This window comes from Leopardus geoffroyi, chromosome B4 (assembly GCF_018350155.1).
Source record: "Leopardus geoffroyi isolate Oge1 chromosome B4, O.geoffroyi_Oge1_pat1.0, whole genome shotgun sequence".
NCBI classification, from domain to species: domain Eukaryota; kingdom Metazoa; phylum Chordata; class Mammalia; order Carnivora; family Felidae; genus Leopardus; species Leopardus geoffroyi.
In genome coordinates, this window is record NC_059341.1 from 35,611,662 (window position 1) to 35,635,862 (window position 24,201).

The 24,201-nt window shown below is 45.0% G+C and overlaps 1 protein-coding gene and 1 long non-coding RNA gene across 51 annotated transcripts in view; one reads left to right on the forward strand and one right to left on the reverse strand.

Moving 5' to 3' along the window:
* CACNA1C (calcium voltage-gated channel subunit alpha1 C) overlaps positions 1–24,201 on the reverse strand; it is a 757,779-nt gene that overhangs the window by 655,170 nt on the left and 78,408 nt on the right. For 12 of the 50 annotated variants that reach the window (XM_045465357.1, XM_045465336.1, XM_045465356.1 and 9 more), the window contains exon 1: positions 9,509–10,433. The exons of 1 other annotated variant lie outside the window; for it this stretch is intronic. In XM_045465357.1, coding sequence (XP_045321313.1) covers positions 9,509–9,557 — 49 coding nt within the window. In that variant the 5' untranslated portion in view covers positions 9,558–10,433. Of the gene's footprint in view, positions 1–9,508; positions 10,438–24,201 lie in introns of those variants that run through there. 37 more of the 50 variants (XM_045465340.1, XM_045465352.1, XM_045465343.1 and 34 more) reach the window with 7 other exon arrangements.
* Positions 662–22,886, forward strand: LOC123591282. Its single transcript, XR_006709202.1, has 4 exons — positions 662–7,079; positions 14,584–15,291; positions 22,616–22,677; positions 22,769–22,886. It is a non-coding gene; the product is annotated as an uncharacterized LOC123591282 (long non-coding RNA).

Here is a 24,201-nt window from a genome sequence, read left to right on the forward strand (position 1 = left end):
AGTCATGATCTTGCAGTTCATGGGATTGAGCCCCACATTGGGCTCTGTGCTGGCAGTGTGGAGCCTGATTGGGATCCTCTTTCTCAGCCCCTCTCCACTCACTCGCACACATGTGTATGTGTGTGTATGCACACACACTCTCTCTTTTCTCTCTCTCAAAATAAATAAATAAATAAATAAATAAATAAATAAATAAATAAATAAATAAAATAAATACTAAAAAAAAAAAAAAAGAAAAGAAAAGAAAGAAAGAACAAGTGTTCAACTGTTTATCTACTACACATGACCAGGAGAAGCTGGAGTTTCCACAGAGCAAATCCAAGCACGGTTCCATAAGGCTAGCCCAAGGTAGTTTTTTCCAAAATGGATGGATAGTGAGTTCTTCTTTCTCCTCTTCCCCACATAGAGAAATTATAGAAACAACAAATGCTGGGGTGCCTGGGTGGCGCAGTCGGTTAAGCGTCCGACTTCAGCCAGGTCACGATCTCGCGGTCCATGAGTTCGAGCCCCGCGTCAGGCTCTGGGCTGATGGCTCAGAGCCTGGAGTCTGTTTCCGATTCTGTGTCTCCCTCTCTCTCTGACCCTCCCCTGTTCATGCTCTGTCTCGCTCTGTCCCAAAAATAAATAAACATTGAAAAAAAATTAAAAAAAAAAAAAAAGAAACAACAAATGCTTTGAAAGTCTAACAGACCTGGATTTAATTCTAACACCCCAATACTGTCTGGGTGATGCTGGCCACAATACACAAGATCTTTGGTCCTCAGTTTCCTCATCTGAAAAATATTAGCACCTGCCGCAAAGGACTGATATAAGGACAAAATTATAGTAAGCGCATGAAGCCCAAAGAACACTGCTGGAGACACACTAGGCATTCAATAAGTGGTAGTTATCACTCCTGCCCCATTCTAAAAATATAAAAAGGAAGAAGTTATACTTCAATATAACTTATTTTTTTTTAAATAAAAATGAAAGCATGAAAGACTCTACAGACTGACCCGAGGCTGGGAGAGGGGGCATAGTGAGGGGAGCAAGGTACAAACTTAAATGTGAATTTTCCAGCACCCTTTTTAATGATGAGATTTTTTTGCTTTAGGAAACTAAAGGCTAATCTGTCACTTAAGATGGAAAATTAAAGCCTTTTCCTATTGTGGTAAGTGTCTCAGTGCTGCATGGAACTATTCCCTCTCTTTATCTACAAACCTCTAGCACTTTTACTATTCATGAAAAATAGGGGTTTGGTTTTTTTTTTTTTTTTTTCTAAAGCAAGTTTTACATCTGAAGCAAAGTTTTATTTTCCAGGCAGTCAGTCTGTCCTTCTGTACTAAGGAGCCGTGTTTAGGTTTCGGCAATTCATGTCGGAAAGCAAGTGGATGTTCGTTTGCCCAGCTGGTGTCCTTCCTGCTCAGTGGCCCTATTTTCAGATATTTGGACCACCAAGGGACTTCTGACCAGTTTGGCTTTGGACCTTAGGCTGAAGGCAGGGAGCCTCACGCTGTGGGTGGGAGAGGACAGCAGCATGTCAGGTGGACAGCTGCTTGGTGGGCATAAGGAAACCCTGCACCCCCGCGTCCTGACACTCTGGTTGGAAACAGCAGTTCAGACGGTCCCACGGTCCTGGGAATCTACTGGCCTCACACTGGTCAACAGATGTCAAGAAAACCAAAATACCAAGCCTATCATGACCAATTTTTCACTTCTTTGATTATTCTGGTATCAGCCAGACCACCTCAGTCTCTGTTGCTTTTTGTTTTCCATTTCCATCTTTGAAATTTGAATAATGTCAGTCATCCAATAACACCTACAAAGTAGTTTGAAACACTTTGAAAGTTGTTTCATGGCGCTGCTTTTTCAAACCCTAGTGGTCTGCTTTCTGATAAGAATAATTGATACCTGCATGGTGATTTACACTCATTCTCCCATACGGAGCTTCACAGCTGCCCTGTAAAGTTGACTGGCTAAGGATTCTTATCTCCATTTTATAGATGAAAAATGTAAGGCTTGATTCCTCAGAACTCTCAAAAAAAGATCAAGTCAAAGAATGTGACCCCAGTCATTTTTCTAGCCGTAGTCTTATTTATTTTTTACTTTTGCTAACTAACATCTTTGAAAGTTTTTTAGCCCAACATGGATTATTTTCGAAGGAAAAAAACAATATAAATGACTTAACATGACACAATGGTTACAAAGTAAATAGAGCTTAATTGAGTAATCAAGTCAACATTTCTGCCCACAGGCTATATGGGGAAGAACATTCATTTACTGTCTGGATTTTGGCTTGGTTCTCTAAAGGACAGGAGACAAGATTATTTTATTTTCTTTTTAGCTAGGTTCAAGCAGGCAATACCAAGTGTAGCCAAGTGTATTAAAAGAAACCCCCCCTCGGCAGATTGGCAGTGTGAATATTTCATGAAATTATCACAACACTATGTTCTGAAATGGTGGTTTCCCCCAGGGATCTCAAAGGCCACATCTTTAAGGGTGAGTCTAGCTCATGCCCCTGTCTTAAAGCTAGAGATCAAGTCAGCCTAAAAGGCCTTCCAGTTTTCAATTTATAAGAGCATCAAACAAGTCAGCCAACAAACACTTCAAGGATGATGGGAATGTCAGAGGCAGGTCCTAGATGAATTCCTTTCCATGTGCTGATTTAAACCAGGGCTCCTTATTTAAACGTCTCCTGGGCAGAGCCCTGTCATAGAAGACCAGCCCTGACAAAGAAGCAAGGAGAAGCCTTTGTTCTTCCAACTCAGGTAGAGTCCACGGCAGCCGGTCCTCTGGCCAGCCTGCAACTTAAATGTCCCCACGGTTTCTACCCTGCAGTGATGTGACTCCATGCACTGGCCAACAGCAAAGCCAGTCCACGAAGAACTGCCAACAGTTCGCCAAGGGAAGTCCTACAGAACAGCTCGCCTCTCATCACCCCACTCCCTCACAGAGGCTGAAATGAGCCTAGAGCGGGACAGAAAGGAAGTACACAAATAAAAACAGCTTGGAGCTATATCTGTTTGCAGACGGAATAGTGATCTGAATTTTGTTGGAGGTCCTTGTGGACATGTATGAACTTTTACTCTGCAGCCTGAGAAATTATTTTTAAACCTTTCCAATGATAGCTACCCCCACCCCACTCCAACTCTGTTTCCAAATCTAACATCTCAGCAGTGATTTTAAGTCAGTACAAAGGTGGGATTGGACAGAGGTAGAATAGGGAGAGGTTGAAAGGTTGATTAAGCAAAATTTTACCAGAAATACTAAGCAATGCTTTCTTATCAGGTTTAACATATACCAAGTGTGGTCAAGAGAAAGCAGGAGGAAAAAGAGCCTGAAGACCTTGTTTTCTGTCACATCCGTGCCTGAGTGACTGACTCTTTAGGAGCCTTTGTTTTCGTAACTAGAAACAGAGTTTGTCCTAAGGTTCCTTAAAATGCTTTGATCCTAGAAAGTAAATTCCCAGAGACATTACATTTATTCTACGTATGTTTGACAAACCCTTCAAAGCTCATGAATCTAGAACCACCCCCTCCCCACCCTCTCTCTGTGTCTCTCTCTCACACACACACACACACACACACACACACACACACACGCACACAGTGCAGCAAGAAGATGTTTTTAAGTGAACATGTTATGGACAGCAATGGTCTGGTGAGGTTTTGGGAAGGGGAGGAACTTTTGGCTTCTTGCCAGTTAATCCACCCTTTCCTCATTCTCTGGCTCTGAGCCAGATTTACTATTCTTTTCATTCCCTTGGTCTCTGGGGAAGGGCCTATTTTCAACCTCTGTTTGACTCCCCAACTCCAGGCCCAAACTGCTTTCCTTATGTCCCTTAAATCCCCACTTGATTTAATTCAGTTCCGCAAGTTGTAACTGTGTTCCCCAAACTACCCCCCCACCCTGGACACATCCCGGTCATCTGGGCCTCTTCCTGCGTCCTTCTCCCAACAGCTGGCTTCCTGAAGCTCCCAGCCATTTCACAACTCTGCTCCTCTACTCCCCTCCTGGGCCCCCACCCACACAGGGCACAGACTACAACTGCAGCATGGCTCTCAGGGTCCCAAGCCTCCTAGGAACCCGAGACTCTGCTCCAGTTGCCTTCTTGCCACGAGCACCTACCTCCAAGTGCTCCTACACCATGGAGGGAAAGAAGCCAGGTCTGTGGCAATGTTCTAGGTGTGCACCTCCTAGGGTCAGTAAAGCCTCATCTTGAATACAGAATCACTCCATCTGGGAATTAAAATACATCGAAGACCTTTCCTGTAGTACCTAGGCTATTGGTTCAAACCATCACATTCACCACTTCAGCCCTCCATGCTGCTTTTCTGACCCAGGTTCAGTTAAAGTCTATGGACCTGGGTTTAGAACAGCACTGAAAATCATTCCATTTTCCCAGAGGGATCCTGTCACTTTTACTTGTTTTATACAGTATCTAACCTTGAGGTACATGTAAACAGGTGTTTACTAAATTATTTTCATAATGACAGCCATGGCTTGGAGTGTTGTTTCATTATCAGAATGTTTAGCACTCATGTTGCTAAATATTCAGCACCTGATATTTTGCAAAACAATTCCCCATGCCTTTTTTTTTAAATCAGTCTTCTGCTCTCCTCCACAGTGCCCAGCATTAACTGAGGCAACAGTGAAGATGGGATCTAAAAACAGACTAAATTAGTGTGATCATTTGCTAATTGGCTTTGCTCTTAAGTCTTCAGGTGTTTCCCAAACAATCTATCAGTTTTCTTTAGTCCATACTGGAAAATAAAATTGTCTCTTACTTTTGAATGCAGAGCACTGATTTTGGAGTCCCAGCAAGGAAAAGTGGGGATGACGCCAGCTGACCTGTTACTACCATGTAACAAACAGATGCCTCACCAGGCAGGAAGAATTACTGAAAAGGAAGAAAACGCTATGGTCCACTCATTCACCCCTTCTTAACCTGATAGCAAGAGGTTCTCAGACCTCACAGAATTTGCCACAACAACTAAGAAGGCCAACTGAAGGGATAGAAAAGAAACAACCAAGAGTTGGAAAACATCACTGAAAATTAGAACAAATCTCAGTTACTGACTAACCTGGGTCTCGGGAGCTCTTCTGCCATTACCCAGCATGAGCCCAGCCAGACTCATAAACAGAAATCAGCTGTGAAGTGTACCCAGTTGTTTTTGTGGTTTTTTTTTCCCCTAATAAAGTTAGGAAAACGCCTTCTTGCCTTTGAGCTGACAAGCTCTGTAACCCTATAGGTTAGGGTTTCCAAATCCCAAATTTCTGGTCACCTCATATTCCACTGGGCTTGGGAAGTCCTGGCCCCTCTGGTTACTAAAACATCTATGGTAAATCAGGGAGAAAATTAATATACAGCCATAACAAGTTCAGCTAATCACCCAAAAGGCTCCCTCAAGGCTGAGTAGGATGCTGTTTTAGAGGTAAACAGAAGTCTGAGGTAAGAGTGTGCAAAAGTGGGAGAAATCCAAAGTGGGTTTTCTTTACCAGAGGGTGGCAAGGTCACTGAGGGCCTCAGTCACACTGGGGGGTCCTCTGGTGTGTGTGCTGGCACGGGAACACACACTGGTCTTTGGGGTTCTCTGCACTGGGGCAGGTATAGGCATAAGCAAAGAGTCACAGCACACAGGAAATTCTCTCCAAACTCTCCCAATATCTTTCCTCACCAAACCCAGGGAGACTGCCCCTTTCCTGACTCCTAAGCCCTGGAATGCCACCTACTGGGAGAGGCAGAAAGCACATCCACTTTAGGTCTTCTAGGTCTGCATTCATTCGTTCTCACCAGCATGCATTCATTCATGTATCAAGGGCCTGAATGAGTGGGGACCTGTGCCAGAAGTAAGGGTACAAAGATCAGCAGGGCCTCAAAATCCCCATTCGGTATGCTTCAGTGTTAAGTCCAAAGTCTTATATACATAGATGAACCCACCTAGGACAATGTTCACTCAAAGAAAAAAATGCAGGAAGAGTTCAAGTCATCACCAAGACTCTGAGAGGCAGCTGCAGGGGCTAACAGCTCACCGTTTCATCTGCAAAGTACTATACCTGTAACATCTACTTGTAGAGAACAATTCTCCACTTAATATGAGGTAGAAATGTCCAAACAGTCTTAGGGGGCTGCATTACCAATATTCCTCTCCACAACTCACTGGGTCCCCAAAGTGCATTAAACTCTTGTGTAATCTGAAATCTTTTCCTTATTCAGTGTGTGTGTGTGTGTGTGTGTGTGTATGTGTGTGTGTGCGTATGTGTGTGTGCGCGCATTTAAATGCTCTTAGCATGTGCTCTATGGAAATAATGAATAATTGGTTCTTGTAATATAGTTTATTATGTAGTATTCTGATACACTGTAAATTATCAGAGCAATACTAGGAATGATATTTTGAGCCTCAATAGCCCCTTTTCTCCAGTTTCCTCCATGCAGTACCCAGAGAAAGAGAAGCTAATGTCATGCTTTCTATAACCCACACAAGCTAAGGTGCAAGCAACATTGTCTATGACCATTTGTAAAGAGAGTTAACTGTGATCATTATTATTATTATTACTTTACTATGATGATTACTATTCTGCCGTATTGCTAAGTAGTTAAAAGAAAAGCACAGTATGTCTTCCCTCCCAGAACACATGTTTCTCCCCTCTGCCTTGTCTCCAGCAGATAAGGGACATTCTGATGTTTTATTTGCTAACTGGTTGACTATTAAGAAACTCATTTGCTAGCTGGAGCCTGCAATGGAAAATCAGCCCAGAAAAGCGGGAGGTTGGCGTGGGACCGAGTAGATAGGGCACCAGAAGTGAGGCAAGGCCCACATGAGCCACTCCCAGCCTGAAGCCCAGGGTCAAAAGCCAGTCCTTCAGTGAACCTTCAGGCTATCCCAATGCACTGGCCACCGGTCTCCATATCCCAACTCTCAATGCACACGCGCGCACACACACACACACACACACACACACAGCACTGAAAAGCTGGGGAGAAAGGGCCAGTGCATCCAGTGCCTTCAACTCTGTCAGGAAGAGAAGAATGTAAAGCCCCACCATTGGCAACTTTTTCAGTTCTCCACTCTTTGGTTCGCCACCATCACTGATCTGAGGTAATTGTTTGGCTTCTCTACTCTCTTTCCTGAAACTCTAACCCCCAATTATGTTTCATCACCCCTTTGGTTATTAAACCACAGCAACCCCTTCCTTGTAGATATTCGTGCTTTTCCAGGTCTGCCCTTCCCTACCTCCATCACCCTCCATCTCGCCTCCCTGCAAAAAAACCCTGGGCAATGCCAAAGACCAGGGAAAGGGGGATGGGAAATGGAGGGGAGACAGGGATCCTGGTGCTCTTTCACCTGAGAACCGCATCCAGGAATGGAGGCAAAATTGCTCCTGTGAATTATATAATCACTGCAGCTTCAAGGGAGAGAACTGGAATTCAGGTTGCCATAGTGTTTGTTGGCATGTTGCTGGAAAGGCAGAGCTCCCGGCCACGGCTCACTTGCTCCTGTCCCTCCATCTTTCTCATAAACCTTTCCAGGGTCAGTGCTCCTACTTTTAATGTCTGCTCCCTGCATATGGGGTGGGAGGAAGGATGCCAGGGAACAAAGGGGCAAAAGAAAGGAAAGGGGCCAAGAGGGGTTTATCCTGCACTAAGAGGGGACCTGGTAAACTAATATTATCGTTATGCCAATAATAATTCTTACCACAGTATACTGCCATCATTAGTGATAGTAAGGACAATACTATTGAGCTCTCCTCTTCAAGGCTGCTCACACCGAGTTGAGAGCCTGGAGGGGAGATATCCATCCCCACACTTCACAAATATCACCCTTTCCTTTGTGTTTCTCACCCTCTCCCTCCTAATGCATCCACTGCTCCATCTGCTAGAAAGGGGACAGGGGAACAGGTGAGGGATGGGGTCATGGCATCGAGAAATCCAGGGACAGAAGCTGCCCTAATGACAAAGCCCTGGCTCACCCTAGAACCCATGGCCCTTGACAAAATTCTTTCTACCAAAAAGTCAAAATCCTCACGCTGCCACCCCAGCTGGAAAGCAAAGGGACAGCTGACCCTCAAATCGGTTTCAGGATGGACAGAGACCAGCCAGGTGGCTCTAAAGGACAGGGGCTCTGTCCCCAAATGGTGGAGATGGGGGCAGGAGGAGGCTGGAAAAAAGAGACATGGAGACAACCGCTCCCCCCACACACACCTGGCTGGGGTCCTCAGAGAATCACTTAAAGTATACCCCAGGAAGTAACAGGACTAACAGCGACAGGTATTCAGGAGGAAGAAATTGAAAGGAAGATTGTAAACAGGGAGGCTTGGGAAACTGGGAGAGAAAAAGGAAAGACTACACCCAAAAGAGACAGAGAAAGCCATAGAGACAAGACAGAGATGAAGCTGGAGGCTGCCACACTCCAGCAAGACCAACCCTCCACACTCCATCATAACCTTAACTGCTGAGCAATGCCAAAACATAATAACTTGTTAATATGGGGATGGGGGTGAGGGAGAAAGTTTCCAAGAAGTGGGGAGTTACCTGAAAGCCTTTCCCCCTCACTGGGGGGAGCTGGTGACACTTGATGCCAAGGATGGAGATGCTGGCAAAACACTGGGCAATAGTGTGCAGCCGCGTGAGCTTGGCACACCCTTTCATTATTTCCTTAAAACATGAAAAAGCAAAGCCCACACACCGCCCGAATTCTAACTGCTTACATCCTCAGGTGCTAGCCCACATGTGGGTGCGAATAAGAACACACGGGGCGTGGGTGCACTCGGGGTCAATGGCAGTAGAGAGGTGGGTGGGTGTAGGTGAGCCCGGGGGGGGGGGGGGGGGGGGGGGGGAGGGAGAGAGGAAGAGAGGAGAAAGGGAGCCGGGCGAGAGGAAGGGAGACAGAGGGAGCGAGGGAGACGGGAAAGAGGGAGAGAGGCGCCGAGTCTCACATCTGCATCCCGGGCCCCCACCCGCCACCTGGAGCGCGCTGCCGGGGGGAAGGGGCGCCCGGCTGCAAGCGGGATGCCCGGCGGCTGCCGGGGGCGCGAGGCCGACCTGGGGCGGGGTGCGCGCGCGCGCTCCCAGCCGCGCCCGGAGCGAGGCGAGGGACCCTGGCCCGCGGGGCTCGGCGGCGCCCCCTCCCCCCCGGCGCCGCCGGCCGGGCAGTTGGGCTTCCCAGGCAAACGCGAGAAAGCGAGGCAGAGCAGACACTTGGGGAACTTTTCCCCCTCGCCTGGAATTTCATAGGAAACACATGCTCTGGAGAAGCCGGGCACGGGGAGGGGGAGGGGCGGGAATTTTCCGCTCCGGCTCGCGGGCGGCTCCGGCCCGGGTCCCGCCGGGCTCCCGGCCGCTCGGGCGAGGCGGAGGCGCCCCGCTGCCCGGCGCCCCTCGCGGACGCAGCCCGGGGCAACTCCGCAGGGACCGGCCCAGGGGCCGCGGGGAGCGCGCGGGGGAGAGCGGGAGAGGGGTGGAGAGGGCGGGGAGACCGGGCGGGAGACCGGGCTGGAGCCCCGGCGAGGCGGCGGGGTCCAGCCTTACCTTGGTGGTTTTCCTCTGGAATGTACATCCTCGTGTTCTCATTGACCATTGACCAAAAATTGTTTTAAAAGGAGAAGAAGCCACAAAGAGGAAGAAATGGCCAAACACCCCCAAGCGGGTCTGGATTAATCCCTCCTCCGAGGTCGGCGGCTTTCGTGCAAATTCAAGGAAGCCGTGGATCTGCAGTATTTTCTTCTTCCCTTCTGAGGATTACCTGATTCCCATTATTGCATCAAACACCAAAAACTGCTCCTTTCCACTACTGCCTCCTTTTGTGAAATTGTAATGCATCCTCAGTACATCCGGGCCCCTTCCAAGAATTTAGCACCGCACCTCTGGCGGCTACACCGTTCGAAAAAATAAATCGAGAGAGGCAGAGCGAGAAGAGGTGGAAAGGAGGGGAGTGGGGGAGCAGCGGACCCCTGGACGGGGGGAGAGGGGTCCGCCCGGGCCAGCAGGGGGCCGAACCGTCTCTGCCCGCTCGTGGCGAGTCCTCCTCGAGGCCCCTGTCGGCTTTTTTCTGTCAAAAAGATCCAGCAACTCCTGAGGGCTAGCAGGCAGGAAGAGGCGCCGCCGCCGCTCCGGGCCGCGCCGCGCCGAGCGCCGTTCTGGCAGGGAGCTGTTTCTGCAGAGGCAGGGAGAGGGAGACACCGGGCGCGCGAGAGAGCGCCGCGCTCACTGCCGCCCAGCCCAGCCCCGCCGCGCCCGCGCCCTCCCCTGCCCGCGCCCGCCCGCCCGCCCGGCGCGCTGGAGGCAGACGCGCTGAACGCTTCCAGATGTGGCGGCGGCGGCGGCGCGCGGGGAGCCGGGCGCACGGCTCAGGGCGCACCGCGCGGACTTGAGCCCGAAGTTGAGCACCCGCTCGGGCCCTCGGCCGCGCCGCGCGAGCCAGCCTGCTGCCCACATGACGTCAAGGGGAGCGAGGCGAGGCGGCCGGCCCGCCGAGGGGCGGGGGTGAGGGGCCGCGCGGGGCGCCCCCGGGGAGGGCGGGAGGGGGGGCGGGCGAGCCGGGGCGCGGACACACCCCCTCGCGCCCCGCCGCCGGCGCCGCGTCCCCCACCCCCACCCCGCCCGCCTCCAGCCCCCCGCCCTCGTTATCCTCGGCGGCACCGGCGTGTCCCTGAGCGGCAGACCACGACGGGAAGGCCTCTGTGAGCGGAATTCCAAGAGGGGAGAATACAATCTGCCCAACCACCAGAGTCTCTTTGCAGATCGGGCCACTGAACAAAACAGCAAAATGAGCCGTGATTCCGTGATTCTGTTTGATCAATTATAATCAGAGCGGTTGTAGAAGTGACATGTAGAGGCGAGGATGGGAAGAGGGGAGGGGAGAGAGAGAGAGAAAGGGCTGGAGAGGCGGGGCCTCGTAGGCTAGGCGGTGGTGCCCAGATGTCTGAACAGATTAATAGACCCAGGTTTTCCAATTCCTTGGAGGCAGCCGAGCACGTGTGCTACTAGGATATCCTTACCTACTTCTCTTAATTATTCCTGCCACTCCCGAAGGAATCTATTGAGCGTCTCTCCTTCCCGGAGAAGCAAACATTTCTCTCCATCACTGCAACCACAGCCAGTTCCAGGGCACCCCCTGCAGGCCCGGGCTGCTCTAGAATGGACCTTCGTCAGCTCTAGCAGGGGAACCTGCAATTCCCTCTGGGAAAACCTTTACCTTCCCGCCCTCAGACCGCCTCACTTCCCATCCACACTCATTCCTTGGGTGATCCCGTCTGTCCTCATGCCTTTAAGCAACTGTCTATCTCAAATTTGTATCTCCGGCCCAGACTTCCTGAGTGCCAGGCTACACAGCCAACCTCAGTCTCCACTTGGGAGTCGGATAGACACCTCAAACCTGACATATCCAAACCCTGAATTCCTTATGTTCTGTGCCTTCCTCCTCACACAGCCTTCCTCATCCCAGCTGATGGGGCCAAACACCTGGAGTCATTCTTGACTCCTTTCTCTCATCCTCCTACATCCCTTTTGTTCTACCTTCAGATAAATGCAGAATATTACCACTTCTCATTTCCTCCCCTGCTGCCCCCTTGGTCTGAGCCAACATCATCCTTCACCTGAGTTTCTGCAGTAGCTGATCCCACTGGTGTACCTTTCCCTCCCCACCTTTGGTATATCCCTAATACAGTGGTCACAACGATCCATTTAAAATGTCACATCACTGTACTCCTCTGCTCAAAACCCTCCAGTGGTTCCCATTTCACTTAGTAAAAGCCAAGTTCCTTAGAGTAGCCTACAAACTCACCTGAACAGTAGTGCACACCTTCTCATCTCCTAGTGCTCTCCCACCTGCTCTAGCCACACTGAATCCTTGTTCCCCAAGCACTTACAGGAATGATCTCTCCCACTGCCCCTTTCTCCTTCTGTGTCTCTCTCAGTTCCTGTCTCCCCCTCTCCCTCCCCATCTCCATCTCCCTCCCTCTCCCTCTCTGTCTCTCTGTCTCTCTCTTTCTCTCTCTCTCTCTCTCTCTCTCTCTCTCTCTCTCTCACGCACACACATTCCCTGAGCCCTTTGCTCTAACTGTCCCCATTGAGAAACACTCTTTCCTCAGATGTCCAGTTGGTGAACTCCCTCACTTCCTTCAAAACAGTGGGGAAATGTCACTTTCTCAATGAGGCTCATCCTAACCACCATATTTATTTAATTATTTATTTATTTGTTTGTTTTTGAGAGAGAGACAGACAGAGCGTGAGCAGGGGGAGGGCAGAGAGAGAGGGAGACACAGAATCCGAAGCAGGCTCCAGGCTCTGAGCTGTCAGCACAGAGCCCAACGTAGGGCTCGAACTCACAAACTGCAAGATCTTGACCTGAGCTGAAGTCAGACACTTAACCGACCCAGCCACCCAGGGGCCCCCTAACCACCATATTTAGAATGCAACCTGTCCAACCTCCCCCCAGGACTGCCACTCTCCCCTTTTCTCTAGTTTTTACATGGTATTTAATCCGTAACGTAATAAAGCCTACTTATTCATTAATTATATTATTTATTGTCTTTATGCCCCCACTAAAATGTGAAACCCATGAGGACAGAGATCTTTGTCTATTTTGTTCACTATTGTATCTCAAGTGCATAAAACAATGTCTGGCAGACAGTAGTTACTTAATAAATATGCATTGAATGAATGAATGAGTGAATGAATGAATGAGTACCTGAAATGGTTTAGGAGTACTAAAATTCACTGCATCAAAATATTTCCCACTGTCCCCTGCCTGGTAGCTGAAATCCCACCATTCCATCTTCATTCCTTTGGTCAAGGGTTTTGGCCCCAGTTGAAAATGCAAATGCCCCCTGGGAGAGGCATTACACATTATCAGTCATCCTCATTCTCCTGTGAACAGTCTAGATTATTCAGTGCCTACCTTTAGGAAAGCAGCCTAGATTTAGAAACAGTCTAGATTTTGTTGGTTACAAGAGAAATCTGACTTCTTCACCATTCTGGTGTTTTCATACTCAATTTTCAACCTAACAGAGAAAATTAGAAATGACACAAATCTAAATATCTCTTCCACTTAGTTTCAGGATGCACAAAGAAAAATGAACACACAGTTCTCTTCCTTAAGGCCTTCCTTATAGGCCTATGTCAGAGTGATAAGTGATCACACCATTGAGTGATCTGCACTGTGTAAGTGTTTTACAGGCCTCACTCGTGTAATCCTCATTGCAGCCCTAGGTGCAATAGGTGATGTGATATTGCTCTTCGGGTCCCCATTTTATAGATGCGGAAACTGAGACTTAGAGACTTCAGTTACATGTCCAAGGTCACCCAGCAGGTAAACTGTAGAGTCTGGATTTAGCCTAGGAGTGTCTGACTCCAAACATCTACTCTTGGAGAGGATGTTTGAGGGTGATCTGGGGTTGGTAGAAGGATGAAGAGTTTAAAATGATAGTAAAATGACCACAAAATGTGCTTCAGAGAATTCAGAGCCTGGTAACAGAACAGAGTATATGTATGTTGGGGGGGGGGGGGGGGAGGGGAGGGCACATGCTGGATTTATAGCCAGGCTTTTCTAAAGGTAGGCACCGTATAAATCCAGCAAGTAAATATTACCTTCATGCTTCTTTAGTTTCATTTTTCACTTCTCTATTCAGCTGTGAAATGTGTTCTTTCCTTTTCCAGAAAAAAAGGTATTTCCTAAATATTTGGTCTTGCATTGCACACCTGTATCCCTGGAACCTTTGGAACACAGCCCTTGGTGCTCTCTCTTGAGGTAACAAATTCTGAACCTGACAAACGAAAACCGCTCTGAATTCTGATTTGAGGATCTGGGAGGTGATGGGAGCAGAGGGCGAAGTCTTTCTATCCCTTCCATTGCCTGTCTGATTCCCCAGCTGAAGGTGTGTTCTCCTCTCCCAACGGTTCTTCATTTGTGCCCTCTGTCTACATGCTGGTATGTTTGTACATAGTATTATATTTGTATATGAATGTGCCTTTTCTCCACCCCCACTGCATTTCAAATGTCTTAAGGAAGAGAACTGTGTTCATTTTTCTTTGTGTATAGCATAATGTTTTGTACATTATGGACACTCAATGTATGTAGAGTTCGTGATTCACTCTGGAAGAGATTCCCTAATGTAATCACAAATATTTACTATACTTAATTTGTTAATTATGGTGTATGTGTAAAAGTGAAAGCCTTGGTGAAAGGCTTGGGAACAATCTAAATATTCAATTTAGAAGGTTGATTAAATAATATCAGAATAGAGGTAGGTTATCTACATATAAAAAGTCATTTGTTCTTCAGAACAGCCCTCTGAGGGAAATACTATCACCCCCATTTTGCAGGTGAGGAAACTGAGGATAGCTAACTCGCCTGCCCATTTTCACAGCTAGCAAATGTTGGAAGACCTGGGATTTGAACCCCTGTAGTCTGTCTTCAGGGACTATGCCATTAACCACTTCATAGATAAACTAGGTACATTCATGCTGTGGAATTCTTACGCAGATGTAAACAATGTTAAGGAATAATATTAATGACATGGAAAAGGCTATTCACACTAAAAGAAAAACAGGTTATAAAATATCATGTATGCTAAGATTCCATTTTTCTTGAATATTTGAACTAGGTGTATACTTGAACTAAGAAAAAGACTACAAAGGCTTCACACCAAAATGTTGACAAGAGCTTTCTTTGGGAAGTAGGATCACAGGTACATTCTTCTTTTTTTCTGTATGACCCAAGGCTGCCAGGGAAGAAATGAATCAGAAGGCTCTGCCTCAATGTGCCTTCCAAGAAGTTACCTACCCTCTGTACCTCAGTAAGGCCATGTGCATCAGTGAAGTGGCACCATTGGAACATCGGTGCAGCGGTTTTGCATCAGGACAACTTAACTAATTCCTTCCTAGAATTACCTTCTGTATGTAGTTCCTCAGGATTGCCTACAACAGATATTTGTGGAGCATTCGGAAGGTAGAAGTGAAACGGCAGCTTTCATGTTGTGAAGGTCAGTGTGTGGCTACGGGGGCTGCTTCAAACTTGTCAACACATTGTGACCCATCTGGGGACTTTCCCTGTTGGTGTGGGCCCACAGCCTTCCCCAGCTCCTGCCACATCTTCCCCTTCAGCTACTCTGAGTCTGGAGCAAAGCTTATGTCCCGTTCTGTGGTAAAGGGTACCAGCTTTTGGTTTCAAAGTCAAGGCTGAAAGTGGCAAGAGAAAAATAAAAGTTACTTTGGGGGTTTCACTTTCGCCTCACTCTCTCCCACCTCACATCTGGCTTTTCTTCCAGACTTCTGGCCCTGCTGATCTATAGCTACTTCAGACCCATCACTGGGTAAGTCTCAGCCCTACAACCAATCCCTTCCTCCCTGTAACCCCCAGTACTCATGAGGGTACTGCTTCCTTAATCAAACCTAACTGATTCATCCCAGCATTTCCCAGGTCACTTGCCTAGATGTTTTCAGGAGTAAATAGTGCCCAGAACATAGGTGCTCTTTATATATACTTGTTGAATTCAGACTAAGTACCATCACTTAATAACACCTAGTGAGTGTCTGGTACCATGGCAGGTGCTTTAACCATGGTTAAGAGCCTGGTCTTTGGAGACAGGCCAACCGTAGAATCAGGCCCTCCCTGCTATAAGCTGTGGGAATGTGGACTCCTGACTTCACCTCCTAATGCCCAGTTTCTACAAAATGGAACTAGCAATAGTACCTACCTCTCTAGAGTGCTTGGGAGAATTAATAATCCAGGTAAGGAGTGTGCAATGTGCTCATTTAAAGTTGTTATCATCCCTCATCCCTGTAAGAAAGATTTTCCAAGTGTCTAATATGTGACTCCACCACAGCCCTGCCAAAGAGACTCACCCCTGCCCATTTAAAACTATAAAGCATTTAAAAATATAAAGGTGCCTGAGTGATTCAGTTCGTTGAGTGTCCAACTCTTGATTTCAGCTCGGGTCATGATCTCAGCATTTGTGAGATCAAGCCCCACATCAAGCTCCATGCTAGCAGCGCAGAGCCTACTTGGGATTCTCTCTGCCACTCTCTCTGTCCCCCGCCCCGCTCACATTCTCTCTCTCTCTCTCTCTCTCTCTCTCTCTCTCCCAAAATAAGTAAATAAACACATTAAAATTGGGATTTGAACCCAAGTCTATGCAAATCCAGAGGCTGTGTGCAGTCCACTCTACTCCACAAGAAAATTCAGGTACTGGATCTAAAATGGAGGGGAGAGAGAGGCTTCAGGAAAACTCGCCCTACTCACAATTCAGTGAGCAGAGCTGAAGAGGGTGGAGTGATCCCTGCCCTCCTTTTGAGAGACCCACAATAACTCTGCTGCCTTCATAACCCATGTCAGTATTGAAGAACCTCTACTGACAGACTTCTTTTCTATATCACATTGGAATCCCTCCTCCTCACCTACTTATCTAGAAGCCATAGGATAAAAACAGATTCCCGCTAACCCACTGGGTTGTCTTTATATATTGCATTTAAGGAGAGCTCTCTTGGCAGCTCAGCCCCAATTTCAATTCCAAAGAGGAGGCCAGAGTGTTTGAGGTGTGGGGGGAATTCAATCCTCATCCTAAGAGCAAGCTTAAATGGCAGGGATAATGTTGTGGTAAAATACCCACCCTTGTGACTTTCAGCAATACTTAACACCCAAAGGTAGAAAGCAGCGAGATGGTTGATGGCCCAATCCTGAAGACCAGCTGTTCTTGCAGGAGAATTCATATGCCACATGTGAGTTCAAATCATGGCACTCTCTTTTCTAACTCAGCAACTCAGCGGTCCAGGCTAAGTCACATAAGTAGCCTGTCCCCCTGTTTGCCCCCTCTGAAAAATGGGGCAAGTGGCCTCATCTCTTATGGCTCTTTGCAAAGAAAAGCTGATACCCAAAGAAGAGCTAAGTCATTAAAATGACTTTCTTGATTACTTGTCAAGGCCCTGAGAAAGTCAGCTTCATATGGATGACCTGCTGACCCTCAGAAGGAATCCCCTCAGTAAGTCTCAGAACCAGTCCAATATTGTGTCCACCTTTCAGGTGCTCAAGGGCCTTCACAGAGTGGAAGCCATTCCCATATGTATTAATGTCGTAGGGCTGCAATAAAAAATTACCACTAAATGGATGGTTTACAACAACAGAAATTTATTCTCTCAGATTTGAGGGCTGAAGTCAAAAAAATCCAGCGGGGTCATGCTGCCTTCAGGGTCTCCAGGGGACCATTCATTCTTTGCCTCTTCCAGTTTCTGGTGGCTGTTGGCATTCCCTGACTTGTGACCACATTACTCCAATTTCTGTCTCTGTGGTCACCATTGCCTCCACCTCTCCTGGCTGTCAAATATGCCTCTGCCTCACATTTAAGACATCATCAGTGGACTCACTGATAATCCAGGATGATCTCTTCATCTCAAGATCCTTCAGTTAATTACATCAACAAAGACTATTTTTCTGAATAAGGTAATATTCACAGGTTCTATGGATTAGGACATGGACATATATTTTGAGGAGTCTCCATTCAACTCACATACTACCTTCACTCAAAGTCCCTTCACCCATTCTCATTTCAATCTCAAGTCCAATATTTACTAGTTACTGAAACTTGGGCAATCTCTCTCTCTCTCTCTCTCTCTCTCTCTCTCTCTCTCTCTCTCTCTCTCCAGGTCTTCATTTATAAATGGAAATTATGGGCATATGTTAATACTTGAATGAGTGGCAAATAAACCCAGCGCAGTTGCTAGACTACAGAAGATACTCCTTTCCCTCAATACTCAACTTCACACATATAACAACTCAGTGGGGTAAACATTATCCCCAGTTTTTATTTAAAGAAATTGAACATTTGGGGAAGTTAAGTAACTTGTCCACACCAACTCAGCTGGGTAGGAGTGGACCTGACTTTAAACCCCATAGTTCATTTTGCTACTCAGCCTCCCTAACCTCTTTACCTTCTTAACTGTTCCAGGCCAATTCCAAAATTATTCCCTGTGCTAGATAGAATATGTTTTTATTTTCTCTTTATTTTTTGAAATTTAATCTTAAGTTTTAATTTTATTTTAGAGAGAGAGTGAGCAGGGGAGAGGGTCAGAGGGAGAGAGAGAGAGAGAGAGAGAGAGAGAGAGAATCCCAGGCAGGCTCCATGCTCAGTGCAGAGCCACTGAGATCACGACCTGAGCCAAAATCAAGAGTCAGACATTCAACCAACTGAGCCATGCAGGAGCCCCTTAACTTTCCATTTTAATTCCAGTTATTTAATGTACAGTGTAATATTAGTTTCAGGTGTACAATATAGTGATTCAACACTTCTTTACATCACTTGGTGCTCATCATAACAAGTATATTCCTTAATCTCCACCACCTATTTCACCCACCCTGCCCCACCTCCCCTCTGGTAAACATCAGTCCTCTGTAGTTAAGAGTCTATTTCTTACTGGATGGCTCATTTGGTTGAACATCTGGCTTTGGCTCAGGTCATAATCTCACCCTTGGTGGGTCTGAGCCCCACATTATGGTCTGTGCTGACAGCTCAGAGCCTGAATGTGCTTTGGATTCTGTGTCTCCCTCTCTCTCTGCCCCTCCCCTGCTCAAGCTCTGTCTCTCTCAAAAATAAATATTTTTTTTAAAAAAGAGTCTGTTTCTTGATTCTCTCTCTCGTTTTCTCCCTTTGCTTGTTTTGCTTCTTAAATTCCACATATGAATAAAATCATATGGTATTTGTCTTTCTCTGACTGACTTATTTCACTTAGCATAATACTCAATAGCTCTATCCATGTCTTTGCAAATGGCGAGATTTCATTCCTTTTATGGCTGAATAATATTCCATTGTATATACGTATCACATCTCCTTTATCCATTCATCAATTGATGGACACTTGGACTGCTTCCATATCTTGGCTATTGTAGATGCTGCTATAAACATAGGCATGCATGTATCCCTTTGAATTAGTGTTTTTTTTTATTCTTTGGGTAAATACCCAGTAGTATGATCACTGGATTGTAGGGTAGTTCTGTTTTTTTTTTTTTCAAGTTTATTTATCTATTTTGAGAGAGACAGAGCACAAGCAGAGGAGGGGCAGAGAGAGAGGGAGTGAGAGGATCTCAAGCAGGCTCTGCACTGTCAGCGCAGAGCCTGATGCGGGGCTTGAACCTCCAACCATGAGATCATGACCTGAGTTTAAATCAAGGGTCAGACACTTAACTGACTAAGCCATCCAGCCACCTCTAGGGTAATTCTATTTTTAATATTTTAAGGAAACTCCATACTGTTTTCCACAGTGGCTGCACCAGTTTGCATTCTCACCAATAGTACAAAAGAGTTCCTTTTCTCCAAATCCTCACCAATACCTGTTGCTTCCTGTGTTGTTAATTTTAGCCATTCTGACAGGTGTGAAGCGATATCTCATTGTAGTTTTGATTTGCATTTCCCTGATGATAGTGGTGATGAGCATTTTTTCATGTGTATGTTAGCCATCTATGTGTCTTCTTTGGAGAAGTGTCTGTTCATGTCTTCTGCCCATTTTTTAACTGGTTTATTTGTTTTTGAGTGTTAAATTTTATAAGTTCTTTATATATTTTGGGTACTAACCCTTTATCAGATATGTCATTTGCAAATATCTTTCTCCACTCCATGACTTCCCTCTTAGTTTTGTTGATTGTTTCCTTGGCTGTGCAGAAGGTTTTTATTTTGTTTTTTTTTCTTTTAAAGTTTATTTATTGTTGAGAGAGAGCAAGTGAGGGAGGGGAAGAGAGAGGGGGAGAGAGAGAATCCCAAGCAGGCTCTGCACTATCAGCGTGGAACCCCACGTGGGGCTCAAACCCATGAACCGTGAGATCATGACCTGAGCAGAAATCAAGAATCTGATGATTAACCAACTGAGCCACCCAGGCTCCTTGAAGTTTTTTTATTTTTATGTAATCCCAGTAGTTTATTTTTGTTTTTGTTTCCCTTGCCTCAGGGGGGACTCATCTAGAAAAAAAGCTGCTGTGGCTGATGTCAGAGAAGTTATTGCCTGTGCTCTCTTCTAGGATTTTAAGTTTTCACGTCTCACATTTAGGTCTTCAATCCACTTTTAATTTATTTTTGTGAGGTATAAGAAAATCGTCCAGTTTCATCCTTTTGCATGTTCCTATCCAGTTTTCCCAACACCATTTGTTGAAGAGAAATTATTTTTCCCATTGGATATTCTTTCCTGCTTTGTTGAAGATTAATTAACCATAGAGTTGTGGGTTCGTTCTGGGTTTTCTATTCTGTTCCATTGATTTATGTGTCTATTTTTGTGCCAGTACCACTCTTTTTTGACTACTATAGCTTTGTAATGTAACTTGAAGTCCAGAATTGTGATACCTCCAGCTTTGCTTTTTCTTTTTCAAGATTGCTTTGGCTATTCAGGTTCTTTTGTGGTTCTATACATATTTTAGAATTGTTTGTTCTCAGGGTGTCTGGGTGGGTCGGTAGGTTGAGCGTCCCACTCTTGATTTTGGCTCAGGTCATGATCCCAGGGTCATAAGATAGATTGAGCCCCTAATCAGGCTCTGCACTAAGCATGGAGCTTGCTTGGTAATCTCTCTCTCTCTCTCTCTCTCTCTCTGTTTCTCTCCCCTTCTGCCTCTCTGCCCAACTTGTGCTCTCTCTCTCTTTCTCAAATTAAAAAAAAAAGAATTATTTGTTCTAGTTCTGTGAAAAAATGCTGTTGGTATTTTGATGGGGATTACATTAAATGTGTAGATTGCTTTGGGTAGTATAAACATTTTTTAAAGTTTTATTTATTTAAGTAATCTTTATACTCAATGTGGAGCTCAAACTCATGACCCCAAGATCAAGTCACATGCTCCTCCAACTGAGCCAGCCAGGTGCTCTTGGGTATTATAGACATTTTAACAATATTTGTTCTTTTAATCCATGAGCATAGAATGTCTTTCCATTTCTTTGTGTCATATTCAATTTCTTTTAGCAGTATTATAGTTTTCAGAGTATAGATCTTTCACCTCTTTGGTTAGGCTTATTCCTAGGTATCTTACTATTTTTGGAGCAATATTATTATTTTTTTAAAATTTTTTTTAAGTTTATTTATTTATTTTGAGAGACAGAGCATGAACAGGTGAAGGGCAGAGAGAGAGGGAGAATGTCAAGCAGGCTCTGCACTATCAGAGTAGAGCCTGATACAGGGCTTAAACTAATGAAACTAGGAGATCATGACCTAAGCTGAAATCAAGTGTGGGATACTTAACTGACTGAGCCACCCAGGTGCCCTGAAAATGTTTTTCAAAGTAAACTGTAAAGTGTTTTCTTCAGTAAACCTTCCAGAACCTTCCTCTTCCAACCAACTTTATAAACGTTCTTTCCTCTCCCTCCATCCTTTTGTAAATGCATTCTAAGTTCTCTATTATCTTTAAAACATGTCCCCCCCCCCCCCCCGGCCATCAGAAAGCAGTTATCAACTCTCTTGTTCAATCCACAGCCCTCCTATTAATACCACTCTTGGTAATTTCACCTTTCCTTTGATATTTCAGCTGGTATTAAATCTATAATGTCTTTTCTCTCTGACACCTGGTTTTTCTCTTTCTTACCCATGGATAATGGTTCAGTTCATACCTGTGCTCTGGATCATTCTTTATTGAGTAGTCACTTTGCATCTATCCCTTTTAGAATTCCATGGCATTAATTTCCACCTTGCTTCCCTAGAAGATCACAAATCACGTTAGACTAGAGTTCTCATAGCCTTGAAAATTTTGGGTTCTTGATTTGACATAGATGAGGTAGCCCTTTGCCTGACATTTGGGGGAAGGGTACCTTATTGGACAAGAGAAGGATATTTGTTCCCTAAGACCTCTTTTTTGAAGATGGTCCTCTATTCTGACTATAGATTCTAAGGATCTTTTATTGGGATACCCTGGACCAACCTGCAGCAGTCCCCTCCCTGTACTAAATCTGAAAGAATACTAATATAAGCTACTTAGATAGGAATAATTCCAAATATTTACATTCTCAGAAAGTAAACCCAAATTTCCTATAACTAATTACGCTTGATCTGGCTTAGTCACTCTATCTTCTAAATTGTTGAAAAGTGATTTTCCAAGTCCCAGGAGATGGAGAAGTTATAGCTGAACATTACCACCATTACAGTGAGGTCAATGCCCCATAACACATCTAGGTAACAACTTAGACAAAGCAAAGCTGAAGGGCTTACATGGTCCACAAAAAGAATATCTTCCTAGTAATGACTATCATGAACTTGCTAAATGACTTCAATTCAGTAACCAGGTGGAGACTGGTAGAGTCAAGAAGTTGGCAGAGTTTTCAAGTGCAACAGGAGACTTGGAACTATCTCTTCATATGACCCTGCAGAACCAGCTCTACCTACTAGAGAGGTCTTAGGTAAAAAAGTCATATTTGAAGACAAGTTTCATTCTTTCAAAGTTTGCCAGTTTTGCCTTTTTCCAAAACAGATTCAAGTTTTCTGTTTTTCTCATGTTCAGTCCTGCTTCTATAATCATTTTTTGCAATGAATATAACCTTGTTGTTTTATTATTTATCACCAACCCTTGGTAATCATTTTTTTCCAAGATGATTAATGCTGTTTATGAACTGACACCTATATCAACTTTACTACAGTTTAATTCCAATAATATTCTGTTTTCATCCCCTTCTGGGCACATGGAAGAGTGCACTTCTCAATTACTCTGTACCTGTACACACTGTGGGACTAGTTCCGACTAATGAAATGTAAGTAAAAATGACATGTGTCGCTTCAAGTTTGAGGTGATGAAAGACCCATTGCGATGTTCCCATTTCTCTCTTCTGCCACATAATCCAGCTGGTGCAGCTACAAGACTGAGAAGCATCCATCAGCCTAGATCCCTGAGTGACTTTGTGCAGCAGAACCTCTCCCACAAACCCCCTCTGGATATATAGAATGAGCAAGAAATAAGCATTTATTGTACTAAGTCTCCAAAATTTGGAAGTCATCACCAATGTGCGACATTGCCTATCCTGACTAACGGACTAGTATAAATCAACAACTCTGTGTGTCTGTGACCCATGTGTGCTAGGGATATGCCAAGTTCTGATTAGTTGAATTGGTTCCCATTCCAATCAGCATAAAATCATTCAATGATTCTAATTCATAAGAGAGTATGTTGTAACCATAACAATCTTGTGATAGAGTAATATTGACAGCATTTATAATTTATGTGGCATATAATAGCTTTTATTTGTTCTAGATAAATCAATGACAATATCCATTTCAACTGATTCTGTAGATGAAATATCCCCCAAACACACTTTTCTCTTAAAATCTACTGAAAGTAAAGGTATATTTATGCCTGTATTTATATTGAATAGTCTAGGCAAACTAGTCTTATCTAGATATATCAAGAACATGTTAGCAATTTCCTAAGCAGGTTTGGAAAGTATTTGGAGTAGTTTATGGCATCTTCAAACTGATGTATGGGTTATCTTCATGGTACATGGATTGTTTTAATGGAATCAGTTTCCAGATCCCCAACTTTCACATATATCCAATCTTAACACTATTTGGAGGACAAACTGGGGCAGAGGCTGGAGGCTGCCAGCCACTTTCTCTTTCTCTTCTGAGCTTTCACAGGCATCCTTCATTCACATTACAGAAGAAAGTCATGCCTTTATACACACACACAGACACACACACACGCACATCCTTCTGTGATCCATTTCCCTGTGATGCGAGTACCACCAGGGCACCAAAAAAGGAGATATTTGAAATACTGACGTCCAGAAAGCTTCCTTTAATCAGACACCATACCCTCTCCAGTCGTCCATCTTTGTAAGAGATACATTTGGGATAATTTTTAACTTTTATATTAATCATTATTTCATTGGGGATTAATAGCCAAAATATATAAAGAGCTTATATAACTAAAACACCAAAAAACCAAATAATCCAATTAAAAATACACATTTTTCCAAAGAAAATATATAGATGTTCAACAAACACATGAAAAGATGCTCAACATCACTTTTTATCAGAGAAATGCAAATTAAAACCACAATAAGATATCATTTTACATACATCAGAATGGCTAAAATCAAAAACACAGCAAATAATTGTTGGTGAGGATGTGGAGAAAAGGAACACTCATGCACTGTTGGTGGGAATGCAAATTGGTGCAGCCATTGTGGAGGCTTTTGAAGGTTCTTCAAAAAATTAAAAATAGAATGATCCAGTAATTCCGCTACTGGGTATTTACCCAAAGAATACAAAAACACTAA